The 25,686-nt window shown below is 41.9% G+C and overlaps 1 protein-coding gene across 1 annotated transcript; it reads right to left on the bottom strand.

Moving 5' to 3' along the window:
- Window positions 1-1,049: 1,049 nt before the first annotated feature.
- On the bottom strand, window positions 1,050-4,427 carry LOC139473266 (transcription factor HES-1-like). Its single transcript, XM_071255802.1, has 4 exons — window positions 4,333-4,427; window positions 4,049-4,144; window positions 3,165-3,252; window positions 1,050-2,060 (listed from the first exon to the last, which is right to left on the bottom strand). Exons 1-4 carry the CDS (start codon window positions 4,381-4,383, stop codon window positions 1,291-1,293), a joined length of 1,005 nt encoding a protein of 334 aa, XP_071111903.1. The 5' UTR covers window positions 4,384-4,427; the 3' UTR covers window positions 1,050-1,290.
- Between the last annotated feature and the right edge of the window lie 21,259 nt (window positions 4,428-25,686).

Below are 25,686 nucleotides of genomic sequence, written 5' to 3' on the forward strand. Positions count from 1 at the left end.
TCATTTTTTGATGTTTTTATTGCTGCTCTAAGGCCAAACTGTGCACACACGTTCAGGTAATAGCTGTTGAATGCTTAGTAATTTTTAAAAAAAATATAACGTTACTATAGAAGTCTATGGGAAAACCTCTAGGCCTGATTAAAGTGGTATTACACTGATGTATAACTCCTCACCAATCAATACACAAGATATAATATATAATAATATTATTATTCTACATAATCGAGGCGGGCACATAATACATCGATCTGTTTGCGAAAATGGTCCATATGGTCTTTCTCTGTCGGTAGAATCGAGCGCCAGACTAAGCACAACTCTTGTCATATGACAATTAATTATGTCTGTAATTAATCGAGTCTAGTTCAGAAGACCCAGTGGTTGATATTATGAGCATCGATCCAGGCCTTCAGGGGCCGATATTCTTACCTGGAACCTCCTTGTATTTAAAATACATGACCAAGATATGACTCTAGCACTGCTGTATTTAATATCACCATTGAACTAAGACCAATAATCGACCGCCCCCGTGGTCTAGTGGTAGAGCGTCCGCCCGGAGAGCGGGGCTTGATCCCCGACCGCGTCATAGCAAAAGACGTTAAAAGATGGTACTTGTTGTTACCCTGTCTTGCGCTTGGCATTAAGGGGCTAAAACAAGGACTGGTCGGCTCGGAGCCAGTATACTGTGTCTGAGTGAGGTATTCATTTTAAACTGTGACATGGTATCTCAGTGAGCTAGCACTATAAATCGGCATCAGTCCGGACTAGTACATGCAGCCACACAAACACACAAACACACGTACATGCACGTCGCTATATAAGTGCAATAATCTTGGACGCGACGTTAAACCCCATTTCACCTCTATAGACCAATAATCGTCTTATTTCATTAATGTAATTTCATTCGTTCTAATCTCGAACCAGAACGAATATTCAGCCTAGTGATAAATTTTCACCATCATGTCAGGCCAAGCCAGAATGAACAATATCTTTAAGAAAAGAATCAAGAATGTCAACGATAAACATCATATATTCTTTATTCGGGTGCAACTGTTAATCATTTATGTCGTACAACAGTGCAATACGTGTCCTTTAGCACATAATTTGGTTTTCATATTTTAATAAACTTTGCTGTAAACGTGGTCTGTGTGTGGACTCCTGCCACGACGTGTTGTAAAACCGTGAGTTCACAGCGTCAGAAATTGTCCACGAAGCTTGCTGCACAGGTATTCGTTAGCTCGTATCCCTTTCAAACAACATGGGACACATGGAAACTCGTGGAATTGTTTCTATCTACCATGGTCGCCAGACTGCCTCGTCGCACACATGTTCAACGTTCTGGGGTAAGTTTCTACACACATGGACACCAATAGTTGCCTTCTTGGCCACAGAATCATCAGTCTCTGGTTTGTCATATATTGTCTTGACAGGGGTCACGGCCGCACAAGGGAGATAACTCCTGTCGGTAGGTACAGTTTGCGTGTTGGTGAGTCTATGAACTGTGTGTGAATGATGAGGTTCGGATGAATAATGGGTCGTTTTTGTTGCTGACGGTACTGATACAGACGTTTTTGGAGACGTTCCTGCATATACGGGTATCACATAGTTAGGCGTCTGACATTGTCTAAATACATTGGCGGGCAACACAAAGGCAATTTCGCCGGATGATAGCTGCGTTGGAATAACTTGAAGTCCACTGAACATAGTTTCTGATTTTATGGACTCCAATGACGGCATGGCGGGAGCGTTGTTGTTCACGTCGGTAGCAACTGAAGACACCTGCATATTTCCTCTAGGCGGCGACGTTGTCCTTGATTGTATTTCCTGTTTACAAAACGGTGTTTGTGGTGGTGGTGATGACGTTGGTGATGGCGTTTCTGTCGTATTGGCGGTATCCGACGTTTCTATTCCGGCCAGGTAGCAGGCGATGTGATCCAGCAACTTGGTCTTGACGTCAGTATTCATGTCTTCAACTGACGTCAGGTAGCGCTGTACCTCTAGTGAACACTCGTTAAATCCGAGGCGATACTTGTTCATGATGGACGGATCATCTGCCGCTGCAACTGGAAATTTCAAAAAGATAGTAAATTCTCTGCGTGTGTGGTATTTAACGCCGCACAAGCACAAATACAGTGCATCGCGCTATGACCCATTCTGAAATACCATCCCCGGGGGCACGGGTGGCCCAGTCGTCTAAGGCGCCACGATTCGCTGTGCAGAGTTGCGTTCCTTGGGCACGCCAGAAACCTATGATTGTGGGTTCGAATCCCGGTTCGCCCCGATCATGTTTCTAGGTTGGTCAGTACCATACCCGTGCTCATGGGTTTCACCGAAGTGGTAAACGTCTGAGACCTGCATCACTTCGGGCTTTCCTCCCACATTAAGCTGACATGCCACGATATAACTGGAATACTGTTAAAAGCCGCCTTAAACCCAGCTCACTCACTGAAATACCTGATATAAAATTGCAGCATTTTACAGATTCTATTGTTTATAATAAACGATGCTATTGATTGTACATACAAATTACTGAGTAGAGCCCTTTGTGACCTACTGAAAATCTCTAATGTTGACGATACGGAAATTGTGAGAAATTATCCATTACTTGATAACTAGCTTCTTTTCTTTCTTGAACGTGCATATGTTCAACTTTTTGCAAGATCAAACATATGTTAATGGTTAAAATAATCGAAAATGAATTCATTTTCATTTGCAAATATATGCAATTATTAATATATATTATGTGAGAGTTTTGTTATATAATAATATTAAAGTAATAGATTAGGTAGGCTGCATTGGTTGCACCGGTCGCACCAAAGCGGACACGTGTCTTCATATTAACAACTAGGCCACCTCATCAACCCACCCTATGTGCGCCTCACCGTTGTAAATGAAAGAAAAAAATACGAAAATGAAATGTCTTCAAAATCATCTTTTATGTGAAGGTATATATGTTGAAATGTTTCAAATATTTGTTGAAATCAATATATGATTAGCTGCAAATGTTGAAACCCCTTTTTAACGAACAGTAATCAGAAACATAGCGTGAGCTCTGTCATAAAACTCTGTTGTGCATCATCTCGTACACCCGCCCCCTCAAACGTAAATGCTTTTCAGGGACCCTTTGGTCACGTGATCCTCGTCTTTGATCTCGCCGAGGAGCTCACCTGTAAAATGTTGTCTTTGCATTTGTCTCAGATGCTTCACTGTCATTTCAAGGATGTCAGCTTTCTCCATTTTGCTGTGTCGTGCTCCCTGGTACGCAACAAGACATACATCATAAACAAGGTCAAGCGTGGCTGCCACCAGCTCACAGTGGAAGAGGGGCTGCGTGGGAACGTACGGCGAAGCACAAAGGGGCATTTTGTTGAAGACTAGTCTCGCGATAACACCGCATACCATCTACAGTGATACAGAGCTATGTAAAGTGTAAACATTAATTTTCATATTTTGTCATGTCCCTTATTCATTAATATAGCCATAATCACCACATTAAATGTGAAAATGGCAAACATATAATAGAATTCCCTACCCGGTGATATAGTCACTGTGTGTATTCATCATAAAGTTCTAAGGACACTCTTTAGTAATGTCTACAGCCTTTACCATACCTTAATAAATATTGTATCCGCATATATCACATGCGTGTTGTGAATAGTACTGATTTTACATCAATTAACTACTTTTACTTAAAGTGTGGTCAGACCCGTGAAGATCCGGGGTAGACCAGGTCTTCAGCATGCTTGCCGTAAAAGGCGACTGTGCTTATCGTAAGAAGCGACTAACGGGATCGGGTGGTCAGGCCCGCTGACTTGGCTGATGCATGTCATTGTATCCCAATTGCAAGGGTCGATGTACATGATGTCAATCACCGGATTGTCTGGTCAAGACTCTATTATTTACAGTCCGTCCTCATTTAGCTGGAATAATTGTTTATAGCTGGAGTGCAGCGTTAAACACCAAGCAAACAAACATAAAGCGTGGTTAAGACACTAAGTAATTAATTACACGTTCGTGTATGTCCGTATACATTTTTAAAAAAATAACTTACTTCTTTTTTTATTGCTTCCAACAAAAGAGACTTCAGTTCAGCCAATGAGGCGTTGATTCTCGCCCTCCGCCTCTTCTCCATCATGGGTTTTGTGCTCTAATAGATAGGAGACGACTAAATGTTAGAAAACGATAACCCAGTTATATATGCAAACACATCTTCATTTCGCATAGACAGACGTTGTCTATATCTATATACGCGTTTAAATACATTCTACTTGCAGCCTGTCTCATTCATGACCTGTCTGTACGTTTTTGTTATAGTGTAGTGTAGGAAGTACTCACTTTCCTGTCTCTTGGTTCATTCCCGGATGTTTTCGTGCTGTCGGAATGCATCGTTATGTGCAAGAATGGGCGAGAGCTACTGTCATATGGAATGTTCCTCCTGACGAAAACAAAGTCAATAAGATAGATAACGAAGTGTCGTTTTCTTAAAACGCATAAGAAATCTTCATGTTAACCTTGACGTCAATCAATGTGCAGTAACTCCGCCTACCGTCATTCCGAGGATTCTGATTGGTCAGGCACAACACCTCAACCGGCGTTACGCCACTCAATGTCTCAGGCATGCGCCTGACGCCTCGCGCGTGACGGGGCGAACCCATGGCACGCGACCAGATGATTACAGGGCTGTGGGAAAACCGCGCCCCCTGGATACAGAAAGGCATAATTGTTTCCTCGGACGTTTGAGTGGTAGACTTCTCGGGTATCTGATGTGACGTCGCATTCCCTCTCCACTCGCACCGGAGTACTTTGTATTTGTAAACGTATTTTGTGAATATAGTGAGTGAGTACGGTTTTACGCCGCTTTTACCAATATTCCAGCAATATCACGGCGGGGGACACCAGAAATGGGCTTCACAAATTGTACCCATATCGGGAATCGAACCCTGGTCTTCGGCGTGACGAGCGAACGCTTTAACCACTAAGCTACCCGACGCCCCTGTGAATATAAAAATTTCAATGAAAAATCCGACTTTTCCTTCAAACGTCGTAGCTATATCCAATATAATCTACAGATGACATTTTCTGTGAGATTTAAATACTTAGTTTTAGAAAAGATATAAGATTTTCGAATCTGTCTTACTTGTATTTATTCAGTAATTTTAGAATTGTCGTACCCAGGATACACCCGAAGAAGTGACAACCTCAAGTCATATTCTCGAATTTCACCAGCTGAATATCATTATGTTATATTTTACAATCGTGTATTATACAAAGTGCGTGAGTGAGTAGTTTATTAAACTGTCAAATTTGAAATTCAATAAATGCATACACCATTTTGCATAAAGCCTGTAAAAACTTAGAACTTTGATGAAGTATTAAAATATGATTTATTACAATGATTAGTACAAAATGAGACAGGTAGGCACATTCACACAATCACGCAAGGACATGCACGCACGCACGCGAACACGCACTCACACACATATAGGCATCATATGGTTGCCGATAGACACATGTATTCTGATGTTGATACTCGCAACACTATGCTTGTTTTGATTACAACAAATGGAGACGTTGTTTATTTACTATCAAGCATACAATGCGTATTTGTGTATGTCTAAAATTCAGTGAGTTTTTCAGCAGAGTTGCATCCCTTACCGACCCAGGATCCGCTAGTAGTGACATCTAATCTCAGATTTTACCCTATTGTCTTCCTTGGTCTCTCAGCACCGTACCTTTTCTTCTGGATTTCGCCAAAAGCAGTCTACAATGTATGTCTATATCCTGTTTTATTTTCGGTCAATCATACTACTACTTCTACTACTACTACTACTACTACTACTACTACTGTGAAGATCCGGGTGGTCAGGCTCCTTGACTTGGTTGATGCATGTCAACGATCCCAATTGCGTTGATCGATGCTCATGATATCAATCACTGGATTGTCTGGTCCAGACTCGATTATTTACAGACCGCCGTCATATAGCTGAAATATTGCTGAGTGCGGCGTTAAACAACAAACCAACTACTACTACTACTACTACTAGTACTGGGATCACGGGTGGCCCAGTCGCTTAAGGCGCCGCGATTCGCTGTGCAGAGTTGCGTCCATTGGGCGAGCCAGAAACCTATGATCGTGGGTTCGAATCCCGGTTCGCACCGATTATGTTTCTAGGTTTGTCAGCACCATATCCGTGCTCATGGGTTTCACCGACGTGGTAAACATCTAAGATCTGCATCACTTCGGGCTTTCCTCCCTCACCAAGCCGACACTCCGTGATATAACTGACTCAGTCAATACCCCTATTACGACTGCTAATACTAATAATAATACTAACACTATTAATAATTTGCTGATTTTAATCTATTATGTTTTCTTATTGGCAAGATACCTCATTAACTGTTGGTGGTGAGTTTGAATCCTTGATGTTCCAGAATTATGTAGAAGCGGTGTTTACCTCAGCTTAATTACTCTTCAATGGAATAATTCTCGCCTCTGTCAATGCTGTTTCCGGCACGTTCTTATATAAATTCCGATCCACGCATACCTCTTATGCAGATGGTATGATAGATGTATTGCTGGATATAAAGAATGGGATGGATGTTGCATTTACAGATTAAACAAAACTAAAATCATATTGTGACCAAAGTTGGACGATGATGGGAAGGCGTTTGTAGAGGGCGATAAAGATTGTATACACGGGAGAATAGTTAGGCGTGGGTGGGCGATTGATTTTTGACTGGTTTGTTTGTTTGTTTGTTTGTTTGTTGTTTAACGCCGCACTCAGCAAAATTCCAGCTGTATGACGGCGGTCTGTAAATAATCGAATCTGGACCAAACAATCCATGATTGACATCGTGAGCATCGATCCACGCAATTGGGATGCAATAAGATGCAATAACCCAGTCAGCGAGTCTGACCACACGATCCCGTTAGCCGCCTCTTACGACAAGCATAGCCGTCTCTTACGGCAAACATAGTTCTATTCTAACCCGGATCTTCACGGGTAATCACTGACAGGTAGTTTCATTGAAATTAAATATAAACAGATGTAATAAAACTTAAGCAAGGTTATTATTAAGACTGCAAATCAACGATATCAACGATATCAACCCTCAGCATATGTGTACGTGCATCAGCCAAGGCGAGTCGAGTGCCTCATACCGAAAGCGCCCATTGAAGTGCTTTTCAAATACCTGTTGCGATAAGTGTATGATAGGCCCGCAAAACAGCTCATGGCGCGGGGCGAGGGGAGCGTGGGAACACAGTTGTAGTCGCTCTCGTGTTTGATAAATCACTGGGGTTACTTAAAGCTTTCTCCTAAGAGATGAATAGTAATGAAATCCTCCCTGTTGCCTGCTTGGCCCCTACCAGCTATCAGGCACCGAGAAATACGCCACCCCGTGTGGTTTTATAGAATGTCCTACATAGTCGATACTATTGTTCCTTCCCACAAAACGTCAACACAGCGGTCTCAACATATCAATTAAGAACATGATAGCGTATTAAGGTAATGGTCGACTGTAGGGGATGCTTCTTCAGAAAAAGTCTGATATGATCGGTCATAAAGCTTGATTTAAAACCCGCAGTTGATAATTAAATATGAGCTGGTATCTGCAGTATAATCTCGTCATATTGCTGAACAAAAAAATTATTCAATGTTTTCTTACTTAGTGTATTAAAACTATCTTTGAGATTAACTTTCGTTTTGTCAAACTGTGCGAACAATATTTTTAAGGGGAAGGCATTCAGTGCAATTGTTCAATCATATCTCAGTTTGTATTGTTACAGGACGTCCGCTATTACCAAACCTCGTTAGTCCGGAAACTATATTCCGATATGTTGAATGTCGAACCTAATCCAGAGAAAAACGTCTATTCACTGGAGAGCACCGGCCGGTATACATTTTAGGGTACAAAATCTTCTATTGATGTGGGAATGGGTGTGAATATACGGGTGTGGTGTGGTGTGGTGTGGTGTGGTGTGGTGTGGTATGCTGTGTGATATTGCGTGGTGTGGTGTGGCGTGTGAAAACGTGCGGTGTTAAATGCTTGATTTGGCGTGGCGTGGCGTGGCGTGGCGTGGCGTGGTGTGGAGTGGTGTTTGAAAATATGTGTTGTGTTATGTGAATGGTATGATGTGGTCCGGAGTGTTGCTTCGCGTTGCGTTGCGTTGCGTTGCGTTGCATTGCGTTGCATTGCGTTGCGTCTCGTTGCGGTGCAGTGCGGTGCGATGCGGTGCGAAGTCGTGGTCTGGCGTGTTAAGCCATATGTGCACGATTTGGTGTGGTGTGGTGTGGTGTGGTGTGGTGTGGTGTGGTGTGGTGTGGTGTGGTGTGGTGTGGCCTGTGAAAACCTATCTGGTGTTAAACGCATGCTTTGGTGTTGTGCTGTGCTGTGCGGTGTGTGAAAACATATGTGGTGCATCATGTGATGTGGTGTGGCGTGGGGTGTGGAGATATGTATGTGGTGCTATGGGCGTGGTGTGACTAGGATGGCGATGATGTGTGTGTATATGTGTGTGCTTTTGTCGTATGCACTAGGAGACACAATAGAACATATGATAACGATAGATATTCACAGCTGAAGACAGCGAATATTGTAACCGCCTTGTATTATTCCTTTACCAACCATCCCACGCTTGGCCCTAGCAAAAAGCAGGCAGTAAAATGATACCACGTGATGCTAGCCACATAAATTTTAAAGAGCATTGTAAATACAGATTTAATCATAAACACCTCGTCTTATATTCTTCATAAGTGCAATGGTCATATCTGATGCCTCGTTAAGCCTAGGGACGCCTTGTTATCGCAGGACCTGTTTTAGACTTTGTTTGTGAAATGCAATTACTTCGTTATGACAGATTACATTTCTTAGGAAAATATTTCGTTTGATTTTTTCACAAACAAACTTCAGTCTCACGGGTCTGTACTGGCGTTGGAACGTGCGATGTAAACGATTAGCGCAACCAATCATAGCTGCACAAAGACTGTCACCCAGAGCTTGTCGATGTTTAATGTGAGGAGATGTTTTAAAGATATGCCCATGTTCATCCATTTAAAATGACATAACATTTGAACATTTTTTATGGAAAAAGTGTGAGGAAACAGTTTTCAGACTCCAACGTAATGTTTTCTCTTTAAGCTCCTGCTCAACAATGCTTTCTTGTAAAAGACGATGTGGGCAAATTCGTGAGAGTGAGTGAGGGAGTTGGGTTTAACGCCGCTTTTAACAGTATTCCAGTTATATCACGGCGTGTCAGCTTAATGAGGGAGGAAAGCCCGAAGTGATGCAGGTCTCAGACGTGCACCACTTTGGTGAAACCCATGAGCACGGGTATGGTGCTGACAAACCTAGAAACATAATCGGGGCGAACCGGGATTCGAACCCACAATCATAGCTTTTTGGCGTGTCCAGGGGACGCAACTCTGCACAGGGAATCGCGGCGCCTTAGACGACTGGGCCACCCGTGCCCCCAATTCGTGAGAAGATATTGAGGAAGAGGAAGATATTGAAAAAATATCGATGTGTTTCAGTTTGTATTGGTAATACACTCATTACATTTTGATATTTGAATCACTCAAAGTAATTCACATTTATCAAATCTTCGTCTCGTATAATGGTTTCATATTATTTTGTTTTGTTTGTTTGTTGTTTAACGCGTACTTAGCAATATTCCAGTTATGTAACGGCGGTCTTTAAATAATCGAGTCTGGACCAGAATATCCGGTGATTGATATCATGAGCATCGACCTATGCGACTAGGATAGGATGGCATGAATCGACCAAGTCAGCGAGCCTGACCACTCGATCCCGTTACTCGCCTTTTACGACAAGCATAGTCACCTTTTACGGCAGTCGCGGATCTAACCCGCATCTTCACGGGTCGTTTTCATGTATATACTTAATTTATTTCAGTGATGTTAGATGTGCCGTCCCTGGGACAACACCTCCAGATGTTCTCACCTCAGTTCAGCGTTCAACATCTGTAGGAGCTGCTCGCTCACAGTTGTCGTAGAAACGGCGTAGGAAAGTTTACATTAAAACATGGTACATGACGCATGACGCATGACGCAGTCCCACTACTTCGAGTCCCCACAGCTCCAATAGTCGTTGGTGTAACAAATAGTGGAGGGATTCATTGGTCGTTGATTGGATCCACAAATACGCTCGGAAGTATGAACCCTGACTATGTCACTCCGTGTGTATATAATGTGGTGACTATGCCACTACGTGTGCATATAATGTGGTGACCATGCCACTACGTGTGTATATAATGTGGTGACCAAGCCACTACGTGCGTATGATAATGTGGTGACCATGCCACTATGTGTGTATATAATGTGGTGTCCATGCCACTATGTGTGTATATAATGTGATGACCATGCCACTACGTGTGTATATAATGTGATGACCATGCCACTATGTGTGTATATAATGTGGTGTCCATGCCACTACGTGCGTATGATAATGTGGTGACCATGCCACTATGTGTGTATATAATGTGGTGTCCATGCCACTATGTGTGTATATAATGTGGTGTCCATGCCACTATGTGTGTATATAATGTGATGACCATGCCACTACGTGTGTATATAATGTGGTGACCATGCCACTATGTGTGTATATAATGTGGTGTCCATGCCACTACGTGCGTATGATAATGTGGTGACCATGCCACTATGTGTGTATATAATGTGGTGTCCATGCCACTATGTGTGTATATAATGTGGTGTCCATGCCACTATGTGTGTATATAATGTGATGACCATGCCACTACGTGTGTATATAATGTGGTGACCATGCCACTACGTGCGTATGATAATGTGGTGACCATGCCACTATGTGTGTATATAATGTGGTGTCCATGCCACTATGTGTGTATATAATGTGGTGTCCATGCCACTATGTGTGTATATAATGTGATGACCATGCCACTACGTGTGTATATAATGTGGTGACCATGCCACTATGTGTGTATATAATGTGGTGTCCATGCCACTATGTGTGTATATAATGTGATGACCATGCCACTACGTGTGTATATAATGTGGTGTCCATGCCACTCCGTGTGTATATAATGTGGTGACCATGCCACTACGTGTGTATATAATGTCGTAACCATGCCACTATGTGTGTATATAATGTGGTGACCATGCCACTACGTGTGTATATAATGTGGTGACCATGCCAGTACGTGTGTATATAATGTGGTGACAATGCCACTACGTGTGTATATAATGTGGTGACCATGCCACTCCATGTGTATGATAATGTGGTGACCATGTCACTACGTGTGTGTATGATAATGTTGTGACCATGTCATTCCGTGTGTGTATGATAATGTGGTGACCATGTCACTCCGTGTGTGTATGCTAATGTGGTGACCATGTCATTCCGTGTGTGTATGATAATGTGGTGACCATGTCACTCCGTGTGTGTATGATAATGTGGTGACCATGCCACTACGTGTGTATATAATGTGGTGTCCATGCCACTACGTGTGTATATAATGTGGTGTCCATGCCACTACGTGTGTATATAATGTGGTGACCATGTCACTCCGTGTGTATGATAATGTGGTGACCATGTCACTCCGTGTGTGTATGATAATGTTGTGACCATCTCACTCCGTGTGTGTATGATAATGTGGTGACCATGTCACTCCGTGTGTGTATGATAATGTGGTGACCATGTCACTCCGTGTGTGTATGATAATGTGGTGACCATGTCACTCCGTGTGTGTATGATAATGTGGTGACCATGCCACTACGTGTGTATATAATGTGGTGACCATGCCACTACGTGTGTATATAATGTGGTGTCCATGCCACTACGTGTGTATATAATGTGATGACCATGCCACTACGTGTGTATATAATGTGGTGACCATGCCACTACGTGTGTATATAATGTGGTGTCCATGCCACTACGTGTGTATGATAATGTGGTGACCATGCCACTACGTGTGTATATAATGTGGTGTCCATGCCACTACGTGTGTATATAATGTGGTGTCCATGCCACTACGTGTGTATATAATGTGGTGACCATGTCACTCCGTGTGTATGATAATGTGGTGACCATGTCACTCCGTGTGTGTATGATAATGTTGTGACCATGTCACTCCGTGTGTGTATGATAATGTGGTGACTATGTCACTCCGTATGTGTATGATAATGTGGTGACCATGTCACTCCGTGTGTGTATGATAATGTGGTGACCATGTCACTCCGTGTGTGTATGATAATGTGGTGACCATGCCACTCCGTGTGTGTATGATAATGTGGTGAGCATGTCACTCCGTGTGTGTATGATAATGTGGTGACCATGTCATTCCGTGTGTGTATGATAATGTGGTGACTATGCCACTGCCAGTGTGTGCGATAATGTGGCGATATGGTCTAGTGGTAATGCGTCTTCCCGGAGAGCGAAAGGTCCGTAGTTCGATCGCCGGCCGTGTTATACCTAAAGGCGTTAAAAGATGGTACTTGTTGTGACCCTGCCTGGCACTTGGCATTATTAGGCTGAGACAAGGACTGGTCTGCTCGGAGTCAGCAAAATGTGTCTGGGAGGGGTATTCATATTAAACTGCGATATGGTATCCCTGTGGGCTAGCAATATCAAATAGGCATTAGTCTGTACTAGTGAGTGAGGGAGTGAGTATGGTTTAACGCCGCTTTTAGCAATGTTCCAGCAATATCACGGCGGGGGACACCTGAAGGGAATTGAACCCGGGTCTTCGGCGTGAACGCTTTAACCACTAGGCTACCCTACCGCCCCTAGTCCGGACTAGTACAAGCAGACACACAAACACAAGTTTATGCACGTCGCTGTATAAGTGCAATAATCTTGGGCGCGACGTAAAACCCCATTTCACCTCATCTAACCTCACCTGAGCCCTTAAGTTGAATAAAACAACTTTTTGTGAATATTATTGCAAGAAATAAAAAATACATGATATGACGTATGTGGGGACCGTTACGTGCCGTTATATTAAAGACGTTGGATACCATTGTTCATGCGCATACCGGACGCGCATGTAACGGCGAGTATTTGTAATGCGGTTACGTCCCTTTGACTCGCGGCTAATTGTACTTCCGCCAAAATGTCTATTGAATATTCAATATATAATTCTCATATAATGAAATATTGTATTTCACAAACAGATTGCATAGTTTGAAAATGTAGTTTTAATCATATTTTGGGTATTTTGCATAAGAACTCATGGAAATGTAAATTTGGGCAAGAGTTGCCTCCCCTGATTCATTATTTCAGGGGTATGCTGTGTTGATTGAAAATGATTTGAATATCCTCTGGTAACATGTTGTTTTTATTTTATAGTTTTATTTTACAATGAATAAACATTAGAAATAAGCCAGTTTGATCTTGATTTTGCAAAACGCTTTTTTGACTGATGAATCAATTTTTTTGGAAAATGTGCTTTTTTATAAGTAAAATGATGTGTGAAATTAAAAATGTTTTGACTTGAATTTTTATTTTTCTGTTTTGTGTCATATCAATACTGTAATATGTCTATTTAAAAACACTCATTTAATAATCTAACTTTAAAATGACCATTTTATTGGCAAAATGATTTTATCATCCGGTGCCTCTAGGTGGCGCCACTTATTCAAAAAATGCCGTGGTGACTTGTTTTTTTTATTGCGTTATTTGATTCAGGACATATTTTTCTACAAAATGATACCAAATATACCCATTTCTTAAATTTTTCGTTTTTTGTATGCAACCTCTTTAAGAAACTGGTCTGCATCAGAACGAATGATATACCGACCGTCCTACATCAAGAACAGTCGTCAACACTCAGCTGTTAAGTCTATTTACGAATCCTCTGCTGTATGTACTGTTGTTAACAAGGACATGCATTGTATGTAGCTGTCAATGAAACGTGATTATGCGTTTCTTTTGCTCCCCTGGAAATGAAAGTAATAAAGCTATATAGGAAATCCAAGCTGGGAGCGGTAGAGCTATAAACGTTTCTTTCACATTGACGACTCAATGAAAGTGGTTTTTTTGGACATTATATCAACTCGAATAAATTCGAAGTAATTCAAAAAGAGTCATTTCCCAAGCTTATCTATCAAACACCTCTTTTATAAGGATGAACATTTTTGCGCCTTTGACTCTATCCCGTTTTCACAAGGTCGAATGAAGACATTTTCCCGTCCAGTTATTCAAAGCCTCTTACGCTGACCGGATAAGGTGAGGGCTGCGGTCAATTGCTGGACACATGCTTCAATGGACGCAATCACTGAAGCGTTATGGACAATTTCCGGTTGAGTAGAGGCTTGTTTGGGGTAGGGACTCACTCCTGTGACTCCTGTGGGGGTGGATCAACTTTTTAACACTTACTTTGTATCCGCCATAACTGCTACCACGTTAGAAATCATTGGCATGCTTGGGTTTGCTGAAGCGGGCGTTGTACTCAGATCTTTTGGAAATACATGATTAAATTTGCGTTCAAATAATCCCCTGCCTAATAAAAATATAGATGTATTCTACTAGGTAACAAATTTAAAAAGAAATGCGAATAGTCATTCAACTCGCTGAGTGAGCGTATTGAATAAACTGATCAAAAGGATTTGGCGAACTTAAGTAGATTACTTCATCATGCAAAGATATTTTCGTTCACGTGAAAGGGCACAGGTGGCCCTGTCGTCCAAGGCGCTGCAATTCGCTATGCAGAGTTGCGTCCCTTAGGCGTACCAGGAACCTATGATCGTGGGTCCGACACCGAGATTCACCTTGATTATGTTTCTATATTCTCGAGAGATCGGGGGGAGTAAGACAGGTTCTTGGGTCACGACATCACATCCCACCCCACAACAAAGTTTTAAAGTAGAAATCAATATTTTTTACAAACTACAGATACTAAATTACGTATGTATCATTAAAAGAGTATTACAACAATTTCTCCTACTGATAGCTCAGTTCTCGCACACAAAATGAATATATTCTTAGTTACCTTGCGTGAAATGAGATCAACATAGTCATGCCATTAAATCCATATGTGTATAATACAATATTAATACCTGTATCTAAGTTGTATCTAAGATCATTGCACTAAAAGAACCATAGTTAAAGTAAATGTGTAGGTCCGTGTGTAGCTAACATGTTAGATATACTGTTTGGGAATTATCCCTGCATAACCCAGCATAACACTGCCCGTGAAGATCCGGGGTAGAATAGGTCTTCAGCAACCCATGCTTGCCGTAAAAGCCGACTATGCTTGTCTTAAAAGGTGACTAACGGAATCGGGTGGTGAGGCGCGCTGACTTGGTTGATGCATGTCATCGTATCCCAACTGCGTGGATCGATGCTCATGATGTCAATCACTGGATTGTCTGATCCACACTCGGGTATTTACAACAGACCGCCGTCATTTGGTTATATTGGTTGGAAATATTGCTGAGTGCGGCGTTAAACAACAAACAGCAACAGTATAACACAAAATCACATTGCCACTTCGCAGAATTTCTGCGAACAACAACATATATATCTTATACCTCAAAGTATACGCATCTGAATGAAAACCAGTACACCTTCAAACCAGAGTTTGCTAATTTATTGAGATTTATGCATAACATCAAATAGTTCTCTGGTATGGTTTCAATGACGTCTTTAATTCATTGATAAAATCTGTAACTCTTGAGTTAGCTTTCTCTTATTAGACAGAGCTGCGCGGAATGGAATATCAAAAGTTACGTTGAACTGAGACCCGTGGAGATCCGGGATAAAATAGGTCTTCAGCAACCCATGCTTGCCATAAAAGGCGACTATGATTGTCGTAAAAGGCGACTAACGGGATCGGGTGGTCAGGCTCGCTGACTTGGTTGATGCATGTCATCGTGTCCCAATTGCGTGGATCGATGCTCATGATATTAACCACTGAATTGTCTGGTCCAGACTCGATTATTTACAGACCGCCGTCATATAGCTGGAATATTGCTGTGTGCGGCGTAAAGCAACCAACCAACCAATCAACGTTGAGGGGAATGTATGAGTAAATCTCAATTCCTTAAAAATAATGGAGCAGAGGCCCATTATTTTTTAAAGAAAAAGGGGGTTACAAGAATATTCCCCTACTTAAAATACATCCCTAATTTTACACTTTGACAAAATATTCATTTGTGGAAAATATTTGCAAAACAAACCAGAAGTCTTTGTCGTCTGTATTTCTACCGCGTGAGTCGCCCTCACGTGATGCACGAGGAACACGTTCTCTGCCGCTGATGCACGTGCACCAAGCTCCGTCGCGAGCTGATATTTACAATGCTTGGTTAACGGCTCCTAACAAATTCGTTGGGTCCTAAATTTGTATTTTATCAATCGCTTGCACATTGTAAATACATGCTGACGGGGATAATAGGAAATAGAGAGCCCCAAACAAGGATATATATATTTTTACCGGATTTATTTTTTTCGCGTCAAAAGGTTTATCTTATTGCTATACATTTAACTATTGCTATTGGTAACCTGCTCTAACACTATATAATATACATATGCATATAATTTAATAGTTAATTTCACACCATACTTTCACGTTTCGCCGCAGCTGAGAAAGACAATTACACGTCATCAAATAAAAAATGCGGGTTCGAATCCCGCTGGCTACACATGTTTTCCGACAAAATTTGAAATATTTCACTTGTTCAAATATTTAAAAATTAGTTCGGTTAATTCCAATTGCAAATAAACTGAAATGTTGGTTGAAAATCATACATAACTGACAACTCTCAATTCCTGAAATATAATGGAGCGTTTAAACAAAAGAATGACACAGATGTTTCAATACTACTACGGCCACCGTCAAAACTACTACTACTAGATGAAATATATAATAATAAAATATCCTTAACTTTAAGTTCGATACTTAAAGAAAACCAGTTTCAAGGGCACATTTGTATTGTGGTTAATGTCTTCCTAACAACATGCTATCGTTAACATGATGAACAGCACGTGCGGAACAACCGTCGCGTATGTTAAACAAAAAATTCAAAGCTTAGCACACTATTGTTAACAGCTTTCATATTTATTGATAAATAAGGATAAGTTATTAGTCTAAATAGCCTATTTGATTTTCACGCCTGAGGGTATGTTCCTCAGCATTCAAATGAAAGCGGTAACTCGCGGACTGGTGAGTATGAAAAATGATGAATGTGAAATTAATTGCTCCAAACTTATATATCCACCATTATAATATATGCGTCAACTATGATAATAGACACAAGCGGAAATTGTACATATGAAAATAATACAAAGTGTTTATCACAACAATGTATTTTATCAATAGCTTGGCTTAAGCTCTCGCGCGGTCTTCAATTTCAAACGAGTGTGGTCATTTTCGTTCCTCCCATGGTGCTCAGAACGACTTTCTATGTTAATTTGTCACCTCTTCGACATTGGGCAGTCCGTTCAGGACATCAAAGCTCCCAACTGGGGCGGAAAACACGACCAATTTATTCTAATTTCTTATACAGCAGGTGAAAAATGCTTGCCCCACTGGTCAGATAAAACTAGAGGGGGTCTTCAGCCCAGGGGAGAGCGTTTCTGTAAAATGTGTAGATGTTTTATAGATACAATAGATAAGCGCATGTGCAGAACTGTTTGATTTCCCTTCTAGCACCGCCATATTTCATATCAACAAACCATTGTCACAAACATGGCGGTCACTGAGCCTCGATTTGGTGGATTATAACATGGCGGTCGTGACTTATTCGTCTTCCAAGACGGGCGGGCATATTTTATCCTATTTTATCAATAACATAGATAAATACTATTTTGCTTTTTGGGAATAAGTAATGAAAGTTAACGTCTTTAAAACATTATCAGCGACACTGTAATATATGCAGTAACTTGATTCGGGATTTTGGTGTACAAAAATGTAGATATAGAGACAGCATCAGACATCGCCTGCCTTTGGATTCGAACCCAGAATCGATGCTGATCCTGATCTGTGTGTGTCAGTACTGTAATTTTTGAATTTGAATAAAGTCTTACGTCTATGATGCGTGTCATCTTGACAGACCTCAATAACACATCTGGCATGCATGTGTAACTGGCAGTCGTTACTTATAAGAATTCCCAACTCACTCACTCGCTTAACGACCCGTGAAGATCCGGGGTAGAATAGGTCTTCAGCAACCCATAAAAGGCGACTAACGGGATCGGGTGATCAGGCTCGCTGAGTTGGTTGATGCATGTCATCGATCCCAATTGTGTGGGTCGATGCGCATGATGTCAATCACTGGATTGTCTGATCCGGACTCGATTATTTACAGACCACCGTCATATAGCTGGAATATTGCTGAGAGGAATCAGTCTTTCCATGGAGGTTGCTGGTCTGTATTAGAGCATTTAACTTTTCAAAGTTGTTTTTTTTTCAAATCAGAGTCCTTTCATCTGAGGGACCGACCATCGGATCTTCTGGAAGGGTTGGGGGATTTCAGCTGCAGAACAAAACATTTTTTAACTAAAACTCTGAGTCTGAGTTTTCCAGAATGTGTCCGAAAAAATTCCAGCCAGTACACTCCCTCCCAAGATGAATACTAAATGGTCGGTACCTAACGTTCTATAGGTGCCTGTGTGTGTTCTCTTGTGCTGGGCGTGATTATTTACTACCAACCCATATTTTCACTTTACTATAATCGTTATCGTTTTGCCAATTTTGCAAACAAAACACATTATTAATAGTAGCTAGCCTACTTGAAATAAATGGATAGAGCGTTTGTATTTAACAAGCCACGATTATTTCTTTATAGCTGTGTGCTTAGTGTTCGAAAGAAATGTATAAACACGCATACATTTACACATTTCCTTCAATTTCCCGTACTAGGGGGGGGGGGGGGGGGGGGGCACGGGAGGTCCAGTCGTCTAAGGCGCAGCGATTCGCTGTGCAGAATTGCGTCCCTCTGGGCACGCCAGAAACTTATGATTGTGGGTTCGAATCCCGGTTCGCCCCGATTATGTTTCTAGGTTTGTCAGGAGCATACCCGTGCTCATGGGTTTCACCGAAGTGGTAAAAGTCTGAGACCTGCATCACTTCGGGCTTTCCTCCCACATTAAGGTGACACGCCGTAATATAACTGGAATAATGTTAAAAGCGGCGCTAAACCCAACTCACTCACTCCCGTCATAGTCATTCAGTTCCAAGCAGTCACGCGACCAGGTAAAATTCATCGACGTCATAGTTTACAGACTGTTGCTGCGCAACTCTCATTGGGTTTTGCCGGAAGCAATGCTCGATGTCGTAAATTTGAAATTCATTCGTCGTATCTTTGACAATTTGACTTTTAGTTTATGGTTACCTGTTTCACCTTTTCATCCCGGCGATAGATTCACTTACACCATGTTGGAGAAGTACTCCCGAAACCAGAACATTCCGTAAGCAAAGAGGCAGTTCATTTCTTACATTATAATGATAACGGCTTCATTGTTGAATGCGCCACTCCCGTGTGACATATCTCTACCTTCAACACAGAGGTGATTCATTTCCCCAGCAGGGGGCGTTGTAGACGTTTCAGTATTATTTTATGCCCCTCTTGTAATACAAGCCGGCCAGGAGTACAATATGTCTCTGTATCTGGAGAGGCCGGGTACATTTATCTTGTTTTACGTTCATTCCTCTTTAAAAAACGATCTCTCGATAAAGTCATTGTTAAACTAAACTAGACCCAGCCTGCATCTTAACACGGGTCTGGTGATGATGGTGAGTGGGAGATACGACAGTCCGTGTTTGCATTGTCAACCGCATCTATTAACAAACATAATTCATAGTTCTCCTTTAAACGTGATACTTTCGTCTCAAATCTATACACAGACTATAATATTTCATGATGTATTGGTTACGACAAACATAGATATCATCACTCTTCTGTTATTCATACAGCTTCTGTGAATAGCGTACATGGCCAGTTTCTTCTTTGGCAATAATCTTAGTAACGTAGTATTCAAGAGACGCAGGAATGAAGTGGATGGACATTCCTGTGTTCAAATAAATCTAGATGATGGAGCGCGATATAGATATCGGACACGGCTTCTTGACATGCAATATCCAGAGGTTAAATATAGGGGGTGCCCTATGTATATTTGCTTTAGGTATGTTCGGCCTGATGTTCAAGATATAATGTAAGGAGTGTTAGTGAAGTACATAGAGAATCACGACCTCACGCCGCCCGCTCTTTTTGAATCGTACAAGCGACTGGCATGATTTTTTAATGAGGTCTCAGCCGGCTCCATTTTTGCACTGGAGACTGGGAGGTGTTTGTGAAGTATTCCCTTCCTTTTAGTCCTAAGATCAATCTTTTATCGAACATCCTGTCACCTCTTGCCAAATGTGTGTTCGTTTGTCTGTTGTTTTTTACACCGCACTCAGCAATATTCCAGCTATATGACGGCGGTCTGTAAATAATCGAGTCTGGACCAGACAATCCAGTGATTGATATCATGAGCATAAATCCACGCAATTGGGATCGATGACATGCATCAACCAAGTCAGCGAGCCAGACCACCCGATCCCGTTAGTCGCCTTTTACGACAAGCATAGTCACCTTTAACGGCAATTATGGGTTGCTGAAGACCTATTCTACCCCGGAATCTTCACGGGTCCTTGCCGTGATAATAGTATGCTAGTATTCACCCAGGGGCGATATCTGGGGTGGTCTTTACACGAAAGCTGGTTTTGATGTATTCTCAGATGAAAATGTGTGATGAAATGTGTGAGAGATGCGAGAGGCATGCTCTTGTCCCCTTATAACTAGCTTCCGGAACTTTCTACACAGTACTGTAAGGTTCTATGCAATGCTGGAAGAGTCTCGCCGTTTCTGGAAGTTACCACACCGCTCAAGCATAAAAAATAGTAACTTCCTGACGACTGCTTACATTAAATAATACTACATTCCTCACGACTAATGATTGTCCATATACAATGCAATGAGCGTCTACTGAATCTCAACAAAAACACAGAAACAATCATTGTTCAACAATAAAATACACTGCAATATAACAGCACAAATAGTGGATCTATCCACAAGCACTGCGAACCCTGAAACTCGAAGTCTATTACCTCTTTGTATCGACTGAACACTAGTATTTATCTGCTATGTGATCACCCACTTGTCTCGAACTAACGGTGACTCGATATACTGTGAATGATTCATTGACTTAACGTTGAGATCACCTCGATGAGATTGTTGCACATCTGAAGAACTCAAGTGCATACACTCAACGTTACATGTGTCTCCAGTAAATCTTGCCTTTCATTGTGCAAGTGCCAGTAGATTGTTGTGATATCTGCATGAACGCCGCCGATAGACCTGACACAATGCTATCAGTGACACATACCTTCTCCTGCGCGGCTTTGGAGTATCAATTTTTAATCCGGTTCAGAAAACTATCCCTCCTTGCAACAGAGGGGAATTTAACGAGGATGCGTATGATGTGTCCTCAGGGTCACGAGTGAGTTCGGTTTTACGCCGCTTTTAGCAATATTCCAGCAATATCACCGCGGGGGACACAGGAAATGGGCTTCACACATTGTACCCATGTCGGGAATCGAACCCGGGCCTTCGGCGTGACGAGCGAACGCTTTAACCACAAGGCTACCCGACCGCCCCCACAGGGTCACGAACACGCCTAGTTTTCAAACAGAGACTGAAGGTCCGAGGTAGAATAGGTCTTCAGCAACCCATGCTTGCTGTAAAAGCCGACTATGTTTGTTGTAAGAGGCGACTAACGGGATCAAGTGGTCAGACTCGCTGACTTGGTTGATGCATGTCACCGTATCCCAATTGCGTGGATCGATGTTCAGGATGTCAATCACTGGATTGTTTGGTCCAGACTCGATTATTTACAGACCGCCGTCATATAGCTGGAACATTGCTGAGTGCGGCGTTAAACAGCAACCAACTGAAGGTAACAAACGTGTTTGAAGTCAACCCTGAGGCCTGCCTTACAGAAGTTTAACCCCGAGGGTCACCAACAGACTCATAATAATCATAATAATCAAGAAACCCGATGAACACCACTATCCCACTATCCCATTCTCATGTTGTCATGCTGCGTCACTCCATCATGTGGGTGTATATCTATTGTTCCTGTCATACGCCAAACATCATAGTATACACACGGCACAAACACATTACTTGAGATGCTGTAAATTAAAATATGACAAAGACATATTAAACAACATGTGTACACAGAAGCATCACATTATATAAAGTAAAACCTCGATAACTCGAAATTTATCGATTTATTCAAATAAGCTCGTGACAAATGGATGACCTTATTCCATAGTGCCGTAAAGGCTTCTGCCAATATCATTAAATCACATCGCTTGAAGCGATATATGGAATATATGAGTAAGTGAGTATTGTTTTACGCCATTGGTAGCTATAGTCCAGCAGTATCACAGCGGAGGGCATAAAAAAAGAACGAATGCAGAAATGATTTTTCACTGTAGTCGAGTAAAAGACATGAATTATTTAAAGGGGTATTTTATAGTGCTTTCAATGAAGACAGTGAGGGAGTAAGTATGGTTTTACGCCGCTTTTAGCAATATTCCAGCAATATCACGACGGGGGACACCAGAAATGGGCTTCACACATTGTACCCATGTCGGGAATCGAACCCGGGTCTTCGGCATGACGACCGAACGCTTTAACTACCAGGCTACCCGACCGCCCCTCAATGAAGACAGATTCGTGGTAGATACTATCGCTTTTATTTTAAAGCGCGGTGTCGTAACATATGCTGCTTTCAACACATTAAAATAAAATATTGCAGCAAAGGGTTTATGTGATCACAGTCAGGCTGGTAAGGCTCATCAGCAGCTCAGGGCCCTTGCCCCCTCCACGCGCAGCCCAGACAGCGCTGCCTAGTCGAACCAACCCAGAACTCTTCGGAGAATGTAAAGACTCCCCAACACTGCAGCCTTCTGCATTACCCAGATTGCAATGATCAGAAGGGCTACATTCCTGGCAACAAATTGAGAGGTACCAAACCTAAGGCACCGAGAGGGGAGTCGGACAACTTGGTACTTGGGATGCAAGCCTGACATTTCGAAAACGAGGTCCGCATATTTGCCATGTTTTTCCCGAATCTTGTCAATGACATTAGTGTCAAAAGGGACAGAAAATTCAATGACATAAATGATTTCATTGGATTTATCAAAAAGGACAAGATCAGGTTTGTTGGCCTGGATACGTCTGAGGCTGTAAACGGGCCTATTCCAAAGAATTTTGTAGTTACCATTTTCCATGGCACCCTCTACATATTCAGGATCGTACCATGGATGGACCTCTGTGTCAAAACCACAAGCATGGCTAAGACGGTTATAAAATGATCGAGTCACGCCATCATGTCACTTAAGATACTGTGTTTGTGTCAAAGCTGGGCATCCACTGACAATGTGTTGGACAGTCTCATAAAATTCATTACATAACCTACATTTCATATTTACATTTCACACATTGGCGGTTTCGAGTGGGAAGTGACTGGTCCTGAGCAGCAAACAGGAAGCCTTCTGTTTCACTTTTCAGGCCAGCCGACCTCATCCAAGCGAAGGACTCTGCAGGATTGCTGACCTTCTCAACACACTGCACATAAACTCGATGCGGTGGTCGTTCAGATAACATCTCCTTGATAAACTAAGCCTGGGCCGATTTGATATGGCACTTCGCTTGGTTGACACTCATTTCTATACCGTTCAGAACTACAGAGCCATAAAAAAAATCAACACTGACATTGAGATTATGTCCCATACCCTTATTATTATTATCATTATTATTATTATTACTGCTGTACAGGTACTGATATAGCCCATTGAAATAACAAAGACATTGCCAGTCTTTAAGTCAACGCTGTTTTCATTGTGTATTATTTGAAAATTTTCTTGACGAAATCTTAACGATCGTTGCTACACGGACGGACGTGGGGCACACCATGCGTTGCCCCCCAGTCAGACTGGTAACCGTATTGGCAGCTTAAACAACCCATAATCTCACAAAATCAACAGAAAGAAAAACAAACCCCTCACAGATCAAGATAAAGCCACAAAACGCCGTCATTGTATACCGCTCGTAAGGCCTTCCGATTCTCAGTTTCTGGCCGTCCGTTAGCTAAGCGTTTGTCTGGATGCAACTGTAACAGTCTTCATTCACGCTTCACGTGGCACGCCTCTAAGCGTTATTAATTGCGTAAGTAATACCATTTTTTGAAAGGAGGATGCCAACCCAGAAATGGCTTAAATGTCGCCCTATTCAACCCTGAATGGAAACTGGGAGACATGCAATAGTATATTCACTGACCCTTTGCCACAATCGGGTGTATGCTTACAGCAGATGCCCCAGACGATCCCCCCGTACATCACTCCGCGGACTCGACCGTGGGAACGAAACTTTTGTAGCAGAGACCTGGTTCGCCATGTGCTTGTGTTTGTTCATTAGGATATATGACGCTCAAAATTATGCAAATTAATTACGTTATATTTTCAAATTGAAATCGGAAAATAATATATACGTGACATTGCCATGGTGATGAAGCTTATGATGTTGTATGCATTATCCACAAGCGATACTGAAGTGCACGATAAGACTTAAAGCCATCTCCAAACTGAGGGACAAAGGAAAATACATTTTTTTAATGTAATTATTAAGTCTGTTGTTAGATTCAGCCTATTCAACCATCACTTATTCCTGCAACAGTTTCTAAAAAGTAAACCCTGGCGGGGTAGTTTTGTGTAGAATAAATTGGTGCAATGAAGATGGGCATATGAAATGAATTTGCAACCACATGACCCCTGTTGTGTTTGAAATGTTGTAAATGAAGTAATATAGGATGTCTATGATATACATCAGCAGTTATGTATTATGCGAAAGGATTTTATTTTAAATTAAATCAAAACCTATGGAAGTATTATTTGAAATAATATCGCTAATATCGATTTTCGAGTGAAAATCAAACATATGATAAAATCAACTGGCTAAAGGCTTAGTCTTTCTCGACATCAATGACACACCTACATGACTTCTGAGTTGCAAAGGGGCGGTCGGGTAGCCTAGTGGTTAAAGCGTTCGCTCGTCACGCCGAAGACCCGGGTTCGATTCCCGACATGGGTACAATGTGTGAAGCCCATTTCTGGTGTCCCCCGCCGTGATATTGCTGGAATATTGCAAAAGCGGCGTAAAACCATACTCACTCACTCACTCAGTGTGTTGCAAAAGGAAAATATACTCTTCAAAAAAAGAAACGCAAAACGGATATTTTTGGCCATAAAAGCAAAATTATCGGACCAAGAGGTTCAAACTGAAGAGGTTTGATGTTTTATAGTGCCAGTGACACATGCTGAAGACCCGGGTTCGCTTCCCGACATGGGTACAATGTGTGAAGCCAATTTATGGTGTCCCCTGCCGTGATATTGCTGGAATATTGCTAAAGGCGGCGTAAAACCATACTCACTCACTCTGTACGTATACGCAGCAGACGCAATTAACATATATTTTTTTAGTTTGAAAAAAAACATCAGTAAACGCGCCATATTGTCACTCGATATTTGATCCACATCACTGGATTGTCTGGTCAAGACTCGATTGTTCACAGTCCACCGTCGTATGGCAGGAGTACTGCTATGCGGCGTAAGGAAACACACAAACACTTACATTGTTTGTTGTTTAA

This window comes from Haliotis cracherodii, unplaced genomic scaffold, assembly GCF_022045235.1.
Source record: "Haliotis cracherodii isolate W230 unplaced genomic scaffold, xgHalCrac1.p SCAF_27, whole genome shotgun sequence".
Lineage (NCBI taxonomy): Eukaryota > Metazoa > Mollusca > Gastropoda > Lepetellida > Haliotidae > Haliotis > Haliotis cracherodii.